The 15079-nt window shown below is 42.4% G+C and overlaps 1 protein-coding gene across 7 annotated transcripts in view; it reads right to left on the bottom strand.

Moving 5' to 3' along the window:
- Positions 1–1100: 1100 nt before the first annotated feature.
- Smad5 (SMAD family member 5) overlaps positions 1101–15079 on the bottom strand; it is a 39369-nt gene continuing 25390 nt past the window's right edge. For 3 of the 7 annotated variants that reach the window (NM_008541.3, NM_001164041.1, NM_001164042.1), the window contains exons 4-7: positions 14850–14969; positions 10408–10629; positions 7423–7679; positions 1101–6144 (exon numbers count right to left, since the gene is read on the bottom strand). In NM_008541.3, coding sequence (NP_032567.1) covers positions 6001–6144; positions 7423–7679; positions 10408–10629; positions 14850–14969 — 743 coding nt within the window. In that variant the 3' untranslated portion in view covers positions 1101–6000. The remainder of the gene's footprint in view (positions 6145–7422; positions 7680–10407; positions 10630–14849; positions 14970–15079) is intronic. The other 4 variants (XM_006517118.4, XM_030247171.1, XM_006517117.2 and 1 more) reach the window with 2 other exon arrangements.

Genomic DNA, 15079 nt, shown 5'->3' with positions numbered 1-15079 from the left:
AGAAGCTGACATCACATCGTACGCTGCACTAAATTAACCAGAGAGACTGCCACAGAACACCTCACCAAATGCTTTCCAAAACACTAAGGTCTTGTTTGCAGAAATTCCTCTAAAGAATACTGTTTTTTTTTAAAACTTCCTTCTCCTGGGATAAGGAATTTACTCTGAAATTTTCTCCTTCTGGCCACAGTGCCTGCCTATACACCCTAGCAAGACAGACCTTCACCGGTTCAGTGTGGAGTATGTCAGCCAGGGGAAATGCGCACTGGAGGGAGATCACAGAAGCTAGCCTGACTTCAGTTACCAGAAAAAAAAAAAAAAAAAAAAAGTGGAGAAAAGGAGAAAAAACAGCCTAGCTGGGCCAGAGGGAGACCTCAGCTGGATCCCTGGGATCCCTATGGTAAAAAGAACCTCTAGGCCTTATCTGACCTCGACAGGCACAACATGACATGACAGCCAATACACACGGATACACAAAATAAAGAACTTAAAAAAAGAGTTGACCATCTACCAACAGTGTGCCAACCTCAGTCAAGGTCAGATAGTATTAGAAATAATGGCCTTACATCAAAGTTAAAAAATTTAATAGATAATTTTAACCAGTTATTTTGTGCCAAACAATAATCTGGATACTTTCTTTGTAATGTTTCATTTTGTTTTTCTATGAAGGAGATCTTTATTTTATAAATGCAAAAACTGAGGCTCAGAGTGGTTAAGCACCCCTCCTAAGAGAACAGAGCCATGAGGCCCAGAACTCAAGTATTGTCTGGCACACTCTATACTGCAGGGTATAGCCAGCTTGCTAAGCAAGCCCCCCTCTTACAAGTGAGATCCAGAAAAGAGCTAGTGATTAAACTAAAACTCCCCAGAATGGGCCTCGGTCTTTTGTCAACACAAAACACACAAAAGGGTTAGCAAGTGCCATAGAAATGGAACTGGGTCTTTCCGAGCAGAGCTTCCATGCACTGGGAGGCGTGCATGCATGGTCCACGCACCTCCTGCCAATAGCACTGACAGCTCTGGCTCAGTCTCGCCTCCTCAGACCACCACTATGTGAACCACGGGGGCAGGCAAAGTATAAGAAAATAAACAAAGACACTGTAAGCAGATTTTGAGGTTTATTAAAACAAAGTATTAGCAAACAATATGCAAAAAAACCAAATTTCTTAAGAGTTATGGCTTTGAGAGCACAATACAGTAAAACCTAATACATTTTTATAAGTATCAAAAGATGGCAGAATTGAAGCACGCTGCTAGTGTACTTTCCTATGCCGTAAGCAGCAGCAGAACCCATACACAGAAGGAGGCAGACCTACAGTGCAGCCATCGTCTGCTCTGCATCATCCTCGGATGAAGCATCTTCCTCGGAGAAGGCAGGCCGGGGAACACAAGCACTCGCTCTGTAATCACATTCTTACCTGATTTAGGTAAGGACGGTCAAGCTGCAGCCTTAGCCAGCCGTGGTAAAGAGTGCATTGCCTGACCGTCCTAAGGCTCCCCATGCTTTAGCTTCTCTCTGAGAATGGTGCTCTACGAGACCTTCTCTCAAAAGAGCTCAGACCTAGCTGGAGTGTTGTAGCTGACACCAGTTCACAGCAAGAGAGGCAGGACTATGGCGGGTGGGGGAAGGGCAAGCATGTGCCCAACTGCACACAAAATTCTCAACTTTTTACAAAGAGTAACTTCAAACAAATCCTTAAAGGATAGCTACTCATGCCGATTTATACACTAAGTTATCTGCACAAGGAGCACACCAGTCCCTTCCCTCTTCTGAGGACAGCCTGCTCCAGGACTCTCTTTGCTGAGGAAGAGGTCATTACTACACAGCAACCGTCACCAGCCCAATGCTTTAAACACATCACCGTGAATCTCCTTTCTGTGGTTCTGGCATACCACCTGGTTGTAGGTGGTCACTTCAGTTTCAGTACAGATATATTCTGAGTTCTGTGCAATGCTGGGCACTGAACACTAGACTCGATGCCTGCTAAGTGCTCGAGCACTGACCTACAGCCCTAGACAGGGAGATGAGCAAGGCCTGATGACAGACACTATTAAATACTGTTATCCTTCTTAGCACACTAGAACCCACCCAAGTCCACAGAACTGTCCAAGTTGTCCATCAAATAGAATTCTGTTAGTGTAGAAACAACTCCTTAATCTTCACTCCCCATAAAGGCATTATTTTCACAAGAAAGATGAAGAACTGGTATCTCCTAAAGGGAAAATCCTACTGCTGTGAGGGAAATACCCACCTAGCTGGAGATTACTTTCAAAAAAGATGCTCTACCAAATATCTGAGGCTACCTATAAACAACCAATGTTTAGTCGTATGTATACTGAGAACACATTTCTACCGAGACCCCGGATAGCAGAGGATTTACTCGGCCGGACAAAGATGGGTTCAGACAAAGCTAATGGATCTAAAACCAAACCCTCAAAGGGGCTGAATTTTAAAAGCCATCAGAGCTCACTGTACTCTGCAGTGCATGCCTGTAATCCCAGAACTCCAGAGGCAGAGGCAAGAGAATTACTTCAAGTTTGAGGCTGGCCTACATAGTAATTTCCAGGCCAGCCAGGACTGTACAAAGAGACTGTATCCCAAAACAAAATAACAAAGACTTTTAAAAAAGAAATAAAAAATAGTAATTTTTTTAGAGAATCTTTAGGAAGCAAAGAGACGGGACTTTTAAGAGACCAGTGAGTGACAGGGACCCAAGTGCTGCCAGGGAAGTGACCAGAGAAGGTTCGAGGATACTGAGCCAAGCCTCTCGGTGCTCTCTGTGGCAGAAGCACAAATGGCATTGCTGACAGGCGTGCCCTGGACCAGTAAGACTTCACTTCTTCATCTACTCTGTCCTCCCAATGGCGATACTGGCAGGGGATGGAAATGTTTCCCACAGTCCTCTCAGGCATAGGGAGACTGTGAGGTAACCCCAAGTGTTACTTGCACGGTTCATTTCATATTGCAGTGTTACTTTCATTCATACCCCCAAAGGGTGTTTAACTTGGTTGAAGTGTTATATTTAGCAATCTTACTACTGGTTTCATCTTAGAAACTCAGCCACATCTATGACTACTTTTCTTACACCTGCAACCGTGAAACATAGAAAAAAGGGGACACGGATTCCTACTCTGTTCTATTTGTTTGCTCTTTGACTTTTCTTTTTTTATTTTCCTCCAAGACAGTTTCTCTGTGTAGAAGTTGCTCTGTAGACTAGGCTAGCCCCTGCTTCCCGAGTGCTAGAATCAAAGGCATGTGCCACCATTACCCAGCTTTTGATACTTTAGAACTGACTTCCTCCTATAATTTTCTCTAGTTCTGGAAGGCCCACAGCACGCCTACTTACAGCCCTTAAGTTCAGTTGGGTGACATCAGTGAGGTCATCACGCTACGCTGAAGGTATACTAGTCAAATGTACCTCTTGGTCCTGCTTTTCCTAGGCAGCATCTTGTTGCTGTAATCCATCGCTGAGATTTTGATTCTTCCATTTACAACATTTATCAAACTGATGGCAATCTTTATTATTTGCAAATCTTTTTTCCCTGGCAGATACTAATGTATTTTGTATACTAAATACTTGGCAAAGTACATGCCTAGCACGCCTGAAGACTGAGGCTGATCCTTAGCACCACGGAAGCTGGGTATGATGGCGGATGTCTGTCATCCTAGCACTTCAGAGGGTAGAGAACTGAAGGCTACCCTCAGCAACTCAGCATGGTCAGGGTCAGTCTGGGCCCCATCAGAGCCATCTCTGACAAAGACTGTACCGGCACTGGTCTGGTCTGGTGGCTTCTTCAGAGGCCCTACTCCCTGCCCTCTGTGGTTCAGTGCACACTTGCTGTCTTCATCTCACTGTGAGTACTGCCTACCCACAGGCGTCTGTATATCCTTACATACAGTAAGGACAGTACAGGAGCAGGTAGACTACACAGTCTCCATTTACTGACCACAGAATAGGTTGGGATTTCTCCATGAACCTCAGAACAGCTCAGAGCTTCAGTCCTGCCACTGTACAGATGGCAGGCCACATAGGACTCTGCAAGTCCGAGACCTATGACATGAAGACTGTGGAGAGACAACATGTAACCCACTGCTGAAAAAAGGAGCAGGCAAGGCCCTTGTGTCCAGACTTCAGCAGAGCTCACAGACATACACTCACTCAACTCAAGACACGTTCTTACAAACCTGTTCCTGAAGGCTGCCAAGTAAAGGAACATGAACGGTTTCTGCCTCGGCTATAAAGCAGACATCTCTCTCATGGAGCTGACACACTCTTGCTATGGAATACTTATGTCTACAGCTCAAGCTACTGAAGGCTATCAAGGAGCCCTCTCTGAAGGAGCAAAGCCACCCAATGGTTGCACTCTGAAAGGCAATAAATAATGGCACAGAAAACAAAAGGAATCCCCCCCCCCAAAAAAAAAAATAGCTGTTTTCCTCATAAAGGCAGGAAGGGCACTCTAAAAAGTCAAACCAAAATTACATTTTCAGCAGAAGAACCAAGTGGCTCTGTATATTTTCAAAAGGCACCAGAAAAAAACCTTTCTCACTCTGATAGGCAAATGAGGCCTTTTTCTTTATCAAAGTAGTGTCTTCATTCTCAGGCCATGACTGTCCATCTCAGGCCATAACTGCTCCCTAGAAAGTGGTTAAGAGTCCTAAGGACAAGGCACAGTGAACTAGATGAGTGTCTTAAGAGTGTTCACATCCAACAGTGTTGTGGAGATTAGCGTCCATGTAGGTTCTAAAAGGATAAAAAGAAAGAGGCAGAGCGTTGATGCAGAGAGACAAGCCTACACTCTACATTGTCTTGCTATATGACATATGACATGAACTATCCCAATCCCTATTGTGATTCACTTACACCAACAGCCTCATTCTTGGGCCAACCAAAGAGCCTCTACTGGCTACACTGCACGAGTCCTTGTATGACAAGTCTGGTAAGGAGCAAAGGTATTCATACATACATAACCTTTCAATGTCAATAATGCTCATAACATTGTAGGGGACTAACAGGCACCTTAGCTGGAGCTATAGAAGAACAACATTATAAACTACATTGGAAATTAAAGGCTAGAAAAAGCAGCACAGCTCACAGCTGTCATCTCTAAGTGGTCGTGTTGCACAAAGGAGTGCCAAGGCAGCGAGGAGGAGCTCTAAAACCAGGCCACCTAATAGTATTTTACCAGAGGCTACACTAAGACAGTCACCCATAAAAGTGCAAAATGAAAAGATTAATGCACAGGAAAATTAGAGTTCTTGAATTGTTGGCCCAAAGCAGCAAACAATGCTGAACAAGGCCACAGAGCACATAGTAACTAACTGTTAAGTAGGACTTACAACAAATTTGAGTAAATGAGAAATACTTGAAGTTTTTAAAAAGGAATTGTTTTACAAAATATATATGGCATGAAGTCACATTACACTGATGAATATTACCTATATTAAATGTAAATGTATGACGTCCAGAAATCTACCACCTTGCTTTCACTGAACACGTTAGGACTGCAGTGTCCTTCAAACAAGATTCAACAGTTTCCTTTAAGCAAGCCCTACTTTGAGGTTTTGCAAACAATGTATGCTTTTTCAAAGGTGGTAAGGCAAAGAAATTCCCAGAGAAATATCATCTACTGCTTTCCACAATATATGTTCTCTTATAGGATAAAATTTCATTATGTGATGAACTACTTTGTAAAAAAAATTTAACAAATTAAAAAACGTTGGGACAATAAGAAAAAGTACGTTCCAGTTTAAGATCAATGCTAAACATTTCAACAGGGGCAAAATACTCTACATCGTTTACAATACTTTTGAAAGTTAATCACAATGAACACGAATACAAACAAATGTAATATCATCATAAAATACAAATGTGTTGGTCACAATTACGTAGAAAAAATAATATCTGTTTTCCATGTCAGCTCACAGCATCTGTACTGGAAATTCCTCTAAAATTAAAACAAGTCCACTAAAAATATAGTTGAAAGAATACTTCTGCACTATGAAACAGAAGAAATGGGGTTCAGCGGAGAGCCCATCTGAGTAAGGACTTTATCCAGCCACTGCAGAGGCCCGTGGAGGTGAATCTCAATCCAGCAGGGAGTACTGGTGACGTCCTGTCGGTGGTACTCTGCTCCCCAGCCCTGGAAATGAACAGGCAGCAAAGCAAATCGCTCTTGAACAGTCAACAGTCCACACTAACTTTAACAATAAAAAGCTTAACTGCAGAAACACATAAGACTTACTTAAACTACAGAAAACCAGTAAGCACTCACATATGGTATTAAAAGACACATCTGCAGTATTCAACTCTTCAACAAATAACAGAATTTCTCAGACACAGACCCATAGGACTAAGAACATGTTTAACTGTTACAAAAACTCCAGACTATGATCCTTCACAGCTAAATCATGCCGTGCTGTGATACATATTCTCACTGAGTAAATAAAGCCCACGCCCTCATGGGGCAGACTTGGGGGGCTCCTGTCCCTGCGTGTTTGTATCTGATGAGAGAGTATGGACACTGACCGACCCATATCATGTAGTTCACTGTATGCCAGAATCACATCAAGCCCTTATCCCTAAAGGTGAGAAATTAACCAGATAAAGTAAGCTTCGGATAAAAACTGAAAAATGTGGGGCGGTTTTGGTTCTACTTTCATTTTCCTGATTTATCAAGTTTTCTGTCCCACTGATTATAGTAGCTCTGCTCCAGGGAAACTAGGGGGATGGAGGAAAGAGAAATGGGGCAGCAGGGGAACTGGACAATTAAAAAAAAATCACACTTCAAAAGGGGGAGAGAAAGTAAATTCAGACCTCTGATAAACAGCAAGGAAAGTGTGGACTGGGCTTACATGCCAAAATAAAAAAACAAAACAAAACAAAACAAAACAAAACAAAACAAAACAAAACAAAACAAAACACAAGCCTACTTCTGCTCTTCCTGACCCAGGAGGGTGCACTTCCAACTGCTGAAACTCACCACTCTGAGTCTCTCAACATTTTGTTAATGAGACACAATCTTTATAATGGTCAGTGAGCTCAGGCCATGAGAGTGACAGGCCTTATAAGTCCTTTGCCACAGGCCTGAGACACAAGTGATAAAGCACTATAAATGTCCCTATTACTGCAGTGGGACTGGAGCCAGTCAAAATGCAATGTTAATGTTAAATACTTTCTAATAACTTAGTCTATTAGATGAAATACTTTGTAAATCAAACCTCTACCCATTATTGAAATTAATCTTGGATCTTATGTGTAGATTACAAAATGAATCATATGGTTAAAGGGATAAATTCAAAAAGTTCACTCAAATGTATGAAATTGAGTCAAAAACACTGCTTAACTTCATTTAATAATTCCTTATAATGCATGCACACTTACAATGACTGAAGTCACATTATACACCGTAGCTACTCACCTTGACAAAGCTCATTCGAATGGTACACATCTTGGTGAGCTCATACACAGCCTCGAATCCATGGTTGACTGACTGAGCCAGAAGCTGAGCAAACTCCTGATTGTTAAAAATCTTGAGGCTGCAGCTGCTGGGGATCTTACAGACGGTGGTGGGATGGAAGCCATGGTGAAAGTTGCAGTTCCTACTCTGAACAAAGATGCTGCTGTCACTAAGACACTCAGCGTACACCTCCCCACCAACGTAGTATAGATGAACACCTTAAAGAGACAGGCAACAAGAGAGATGGCTTAGCAAATGGTTGTGAGACACCACCAAAGCACCCAGGATGCACAGCAAACTCCAGTAATGCTCAGATTACAACCACCACTAGATGGCCTTCAGCAGCCAGAAATTATCTCCACAACTCTACGAGAGCCTCAAGAGGCCAAGCCTCGGGCTGGAGTTGGCAGGTTTGTAAACTGCCTGACCCCGGAGTTTGTGTTCCCTTTTCTCATCACCGTTTGTTTCTCTAGAAAGGAAAAGGTGCTCTTTAACATTTCTTTTTATGAATACTTTCCAAAAAGTCATCATAAATGTTAGTGATGTTTTCCACCCTGTTTGCTAACAAAGAAGACCACAGCATTTTAATCATTACCCACAGAAACCCAGACACACATATGTGATGCCAGATTACAGAAAATTTTAAGATAGCAGGCTCATCTTCCTTTGCTTTTAAAAGCCTTCTCTCTTTACTTCTGGGTTTGTTTGTTTGTTTGTAAATGAAAGTGGAGCAATGGCTCAAAAGTTAAGAGCACTGGCTGCTCTTGAAGAGGACCCATACTGGATTGCCAGCACTCACATGGAGGCTCACAACCATCTCACTCCAGTCCCAGGAGATGGCCCGCTTCTGGCCTCTAAAGGCACTGTATGCATGCAACACTCAGACATACCTGTAGGCAAAATACCTATACACACAAAATAATATAACTTTTTAAAATTTTCTAGAAATATATTTATGAGAAACCAGTTCTGATAGTAAAATTTAAGCTTTATTACTAAGAAGCTGACTCAGAAAATGCTTTTCCAATATATCTAAGAAGTACCTCAAGATTTTCTTCCCCACAGGTAGACAGTGCTACAAATTTGGTGTATATCCTTTAAATGCAGCACATATTGAGTTACAGTGGTGGTTTGAATATGCTTGGCTCAGGGAGCGGCACTATTAGATGTGGCCTTGTTGGAGGAAATGTGTCATTGTGGGAGTGGCTTTGAGACCCACTGCCTGAGGACAGGCGTCCTCTGGATGGAGATAAAGAACTCTCAGCTCTTCCAGCCCCATGTCTGCTTGGACTCTACCATGCTCCCACTTTGATGATAATGGACTGAACCTCTGAACCTGTAAGTCAGTCCCAATAAAATGCTGTCCTTGTAAGAGCCGCCTTGGTCATGGCGTCTGTTGACAGATATAGAACCGTAACTCAGACAGCTACATACACTTCTATAGAATACATTTGTGTGCTTCTGGGGATAGGAGGATTTGCTGTTTTTGTGTTTGCTTGCTTGTTTTTTTTTTATAAAGGAAACGGGTGTCACAGTCTATTGCTCAGAAGCACACAGTCTTGCTTCACTCAGTCAGCATGCTGCCAACCGCCATATTCTAGATAAGAGAGAACACTGACTGCCCTCAATGGACATGTTTCCATTATTGTCTGTGTTCACACAAAATGCCTACTTTAGCAGGATCTCCATAAATGTAAATCTCTGTTCAAACAGAAGTCACAGAATTGTGTCAGCATATGGTATTAAAAAAATGTGGCTTGCTTCTGAGTAAACAGAAATGGATTCTGGAGTGGGAACACTGGTAAGTAATTGAAAACTGATCCAAAGAGATGTCCCTTAAATGATCTCACTGTAGGGGAATTGACAGAGAAACATATACAGGAGACACAGTTCACAAAAAAGGTTTGGACAAGTTGACAACAAAATCAATAAAAACTGTTCACATTGTTTTGTTGTTTGTTTGGGGTGTTTTTATTTGTTTGTTTGAATTACGAATGTCTTGCTATGTAGCCCAGGCTGGCCTTGAACTTGGGACCTACTTGCCTTAGCCTCCCTGGTGCTGGGATTGCATGTGTAAGCCACTGCACCTGGCTTCAGATTATCTTTCTGAATCTCATCCATAAGAAAACCTACCACAATTATTGTTGTCTGCCATTGCTGCTAACTCCCACTAAGATGTAAATCAAAGGAGCACAGAACAGCAGGCTACACAAGCCAAGCCGCTCCAGCTCCTGGGACATGCAGCACACCCTACAGAGGCGGACCCTCTGAGGTGTGACACTGCATCCCATGAAGTATGCAGAGTGCTACCAACCAAGATCCATGTTGGTTTATAAGGAAACTCTGACGTATGAGGTCTCTGGATATCCATACTCTATTTTCCACCCCAAACTCCACTGCCTCCATACTGTGCTAATCTTACAGGAGCAAACACTCCAAGTGCAATACTTTTTACATTTCTAATCCCTCTTTAACATGCACATATTTTTCCAAGATTTTATATACATATACATACATATATACACACATATGTACACATATATACATACATATATATACATTCAGAGAGTAAAAGAAAGACAGACAGACAGACAGACAGAGAACGAGGCATGCAATGTATTAGTTACTGTGGATACTGCTGTGAACAAGGTAAATTTCTATCCCTTATATTCCAATTAGGCCCTAACTTAATTTGTCCTAATTGTTAGGGTAAATACTCAAGAACAAATGAACAATAGGATTCCAGATCTTTAGTACTAGAAACAAAACTTAAGCAGGATAAAAAAGAGAAGACTAGTTGTATCTTTATTTAATCACATTCTTTAATATTTGCAACTTGAGGTAAATGCCATGCCTTAAGACTTTTTGGATGGTTCAATGAATTGTATCCAGCCGGTACAAAAACATGATTTAATTCAACCGAATGAAAAGAAACGACAAGATTACCTTTTCCAATATGCCGCCTAGTGTTTTCAATAGTTGAATTACGATTAACATTTGACAACAATCCCAGGCAGAATCTACTTTTGTTATTTGAAGGATCTGTAAATCCATCTACTAACACACTAGTAGAAGATGCATGAAAAGCTTCCCCAACACGATTGTTTAATTCATAGTAGACAATCGAACACCAGTGTTTGGGCTCCTCATAGGCGACAGGCTGAACATCTGAAAACAGAAGAGAGGTTTAATAACTCATTATCCCAAACACCAACTTCTGTGTAAATTTACCGTTCATCCTAACCATCTAATGTCCTAACCATTATGTGACAAAGAAAATAGATACTTCATTTAAATTTTACTGACATCCTGGCTTAGAGTCCAAGGCAACTTACGTTGGCCTGCTCTAGACAGCTATAATAAAATATCACAGACTGAGAGGCTTAAATTCAAGACAAAACAACAATAGCAAAACCACCACAATTGTTTTTCACAGTTTGCTCTAGAGGCTCTGATATCAAGGTATCAGCAAATGTGCTGTCTAGTAGAGTGTTCATGAGTGTGTGCCCGTGTGCCCGTGTGTGTGTGCCCGTGTGTGCCCGTGTGTGTGTGTGTGTGTGTGTGTGTGTGTGTGTGTGCTCAAGTGTGAATGCAAGTGTGCAGGTGTGTGCATGTAGATGTAGAGATCAGAGGACAACCTTTAGAAGTTGGTTCTTGCCTTCTACTTTCTTTTAAGTCAGGGTCTCTCTTGTTTCTGCTTTGCCACATACTCTAGGTTAGCTGACCTTTGAGATTTAGGAAATTCTCCTGCATCCACTTCCATCTTACTGTAAAAGTGCTTCAAACACAGAGATAGGCAACGGTTCTTTGTATAGTGGTTCCAGGGATCTGAAATGAGGTCGTCAGGCTTGTGGAAACAAGTTCTTTTTATACACAGAGCCAGCTTCCTGGCCTCTGTATCTAATCATGTAAAGACAATTGTATCTCAAAGACCCTAATCTCAGGAATTTATTAAGCCTAATAGCCTCTTAAATGGCCTTATCTCTAAGTAGCATTATACCAAGGGCTAGGTTTCAACCTAATCAGAGAGACTAACAATAGGTCCATTACTATTTCACCTCTGTCTCACGTAAATCCCATCTCCCAAGTCCCCAGAGTCTTAGTCCACACTGAACTGCAGTGTGTCCTGTAGTGGTGTGCTCTAAGCATCATCAGCCCATGCACGGCTCAGCCCCTGATGAAACAATCACCCTCAGGGACAGCTCTTCTGAGTTTACAGCCAGCTTAAAATGTCCTGTCTTATAAAAGTCTAACAGTCTCCCTTACCCTGATCCCCCTGTGCGCCCTCAAGTCAAATGCACTGCTCCTGACAGAGGGAACTTATCAGGCCCCTACTCCACACCCACACTAATCACTCCCAAACGTAAATCTCAAAGTGTCTCTCCAAATACACGTTATTATTTGCAATGTGTAGAAAGTGAAAAGTCTCTTAAATCTTAAGTTCTTTTTAAAGTAACAGTTCCCCCTTTAATCTTTCTTTTTATATATTATTAGTAGTAATCAGGAGAAACCAGACAATCTCTTGCATAAAAATCTCTCCTGCTAAAGAACAGACTGTGTATCTCTAAAGTGCTACAGCGGCACCCATTCTAGGTACCAACTTCTTCAGGTGGCTTAGGATGATCTAGTAAGCAACACTGATGGAGTGATGCAAGCAACAGAGCTCTGCTCACAGTCCTGCGTCAGGGAGGGAGTCTGGGGTCAAGGTGGCAGTAGCTTCAGTGTTTAATGAAGGGCCACTTCCTGGCTGCAGACAACTCTTTGCTAGCACAGCCTTTGCTTTGAGCTCAAGGACAGAGAAAGAACAAGGGACCTCCTCTTATAAGGATACTCACCATACCAGGAGGACCTATACCCCTGTGTCACTTAGACCCAATTACGTCCTAAAAGCTCACAAATACAGCCACGAGGCTTAGGGGGTCCATAACACTTTGGGAAGGACACAATTCCCAATACAGTAGCAATAGCACACCCTGTAGAAACAGGTCTACAATACACTATTAGTCAGCCTTAGTCAAGTAAAATTCTTTTCCGGCAACTGAAAATATTTTCATCAGTACCTGTAAGATTATTTTAAACAAAAAGATGAACTAAAAAAACTAAGTAAAGTTCTGAGCAAACCACAACTGCAGAAAACCTAGTTCCTCACCATTAGGTATGAGTTAGCACACACTCATACACACTCATCTTTAGAATGTGTAAATAGCAGTATCTTTTTACTTTGTCTGTGGTGTGCTGTGGTGCATGTGAATGCCAGGGACAGCTCAAGTGCTGATCTTGCTTTACAGGAATAAGTACTGACCCTGCCTTACAGGAATAAGTACTGACCCTGCCTTACAGGAATAAGTACTGACCCTGTGTTACAGGAATAAGTACTGACCCTGCCTTACAGGAATAAGTACTGACTCTGCCTTACAGGAATAAGTGCTGTTTGAGGCAGAGCTCTTAGGCTGTTTGCTACTTGGTTTGGAAGACTGGCTGGCTCTCAAACTTGCGGGGATTCTTCTGTCTCCACTTGCCTTCCCCTGGAAGAGTGTGGGGATTAAAGGTGTGCTGTGTGCCTGGCTTCTATGTGAATGCTGCCAATCTGAACTCAGACCTCCATCCCCCATATGTGCACAGCAAGACTTTACTCAAAGACATCTCCCGAGCACCTAAAGTGTTAGTATCTGATCTTGTAAAAAATGCTTGTACCAATGTAGATGGTAATGTATCAATGTACAACAGTAAGTAACATTATGGGAAAAAACACCACCACCCTTTCTTATTTGTCAACTAAAACCTCCTATGTAATACACACTGACTTCTCAGGTATAACTAAGAGCAAGAAGAGCAGGGACAATGACAAAAGCAGATAGCAAGCTGGCGAGGATGTAAGGCTGGAGGGGACTTGGAATGCTTATGTAGTGCACTGGGAACACAGTGCTGCTGCTGCTCTGCTGCTGTACAGAGTGTGGTGGCTTCAAAGGTTGAACATGATTAGCATAGAACAGCAATTCTACTCCCAAATACACGTAGCACTCAGGGAGATGGGACTGTACAAAGAGATTCAAATAACAGCCTGCCATGCAACAGCCAAAAAGCAGAATGAAGGCAAGAATTCATAGATAGATAAGTGGATACATAAAACATAGGTGCCATGCCATAGACTAGAATGTAGTCTTCCCTAATGAGAAGTGCTATTTGAACATATTCTGTGACATGTATACCCCTTGGCAAGGTCAAGCTAACAAAAAGAAGCCAAATGGAGAAGGACAGATAGGTACTGGATAAGCCACCTAGATCAGATGCCCAGACAGGAAAGTGCAGACAGGACATGGGTAACTACTGATGAGGACTGGGGGAAGGACTGGGGGAAGGACAGGAAATTCATGATGGGCACAAAGTCTACATAGGAGGATGACAAGTTCTGGAAGCAGAGAGCGCCAATGGCTGCACAACGCTGAATGTATTCCTATTACTGAACTCAACATTTTGACAACAGTCCTCAAATAAATGAAGCAAACATCAAAAGAACTGAAAGTAGAAACAGATATAATTCTATCCTAATTGTTGGAGACTCCAATCTTTCACTCTCAATTTGGACAGAACAGTTAAAAAGAAAATAAGCAAGGATACAGAAAAATTGAGCACTATAATCCAACCGACAGCCTAACATAACCAAAGAGCCACAATCTCCACTCCACTACAGCCGCAGACCTGGGGCAGCCTCTGAGCAGGTTGTGTTGTGTGTGTTTACACACAGCAGTGCAAACGTGGGCAGAGCACAGCAGCTCCTCAGTGGAGAGCGGGCAGACAAAGGTGGCACACAAGGGAACACTACTCACCTAAGTAACTGAACCTGACAAATATAACATACACTGGGCTCAAGGCTGTCGTGCTAAGAGAAAGAAGCCGCACCACACGGAAGAGTCATCAGAAGCCAAGAATTGTGGACAAGGGTGCACTGTGGGACACACTACAGCTTCCAGGGTGAGATTATTTTCTCTGTTGTGGGGGATGTTGAAGGGTGGGAGGGCAGGTATAGGGGGGGGGGGGGGAGGACGAGTGGGACTGGGGTGCATGATGTAAATCTCACAAAGAACAAATAGCCAAAAAGAACAAATAGGTTAAAAAAAAAAAAAAAACCAAGCAAACAAAAAACCTCTACATTTTGATCCCAAACGTCACATAGTTGCCAAATCCACTAACCTAACTCACATCGACTTTATAGTCAAGGTTCTTTCACAAGTGAGCAAGAGTTGGAAAAACCCAGTGGGAGATTATTTACCTAGAGTATGAGGCCCTGGGTTGAATTCCTAGCACTGCAAAAAAGTAAAGAAAAGTGGCCAAGATGTTAAAAGAAGAAAACATAATCCCAACAAGAGACAACAGGGCACTGCTCTCACCTCTGCTGGATATGCTGGGCATGGTCTGAGGAATCATGTTACTGCTTGTATCCATAGGCTGGGAATTATCTGGGGCCATCTGATCATCAGGTGGCATATAGGCAGGGGGAGGGGTGTCAGCTAAGAGAAAGAGAACGAGACACATTAATTCCTCGAAGAGTAAGGTCTTCATTCTTTTTAAGTTACAAGGTTATCAGCAGGATTCATTACTGAGCACATACAGATGTACG

This window comes from Mus musculus, chromosome 13 (genome assembly GCF_000001635.26).
Source record: "Mus musculus strain C57BL/6J chromosome 13, GRCm38.p6 C57BL/6J".
Classification (NCBI taxonomy): Eukaryota; Metazoa; Chordata; class Mammalia; order Rodentia; family Muridae; genus Mus; species Mus musculus.
This window is presented reverse-complemented; position numbering and strand designations above follow the sequence as displayed.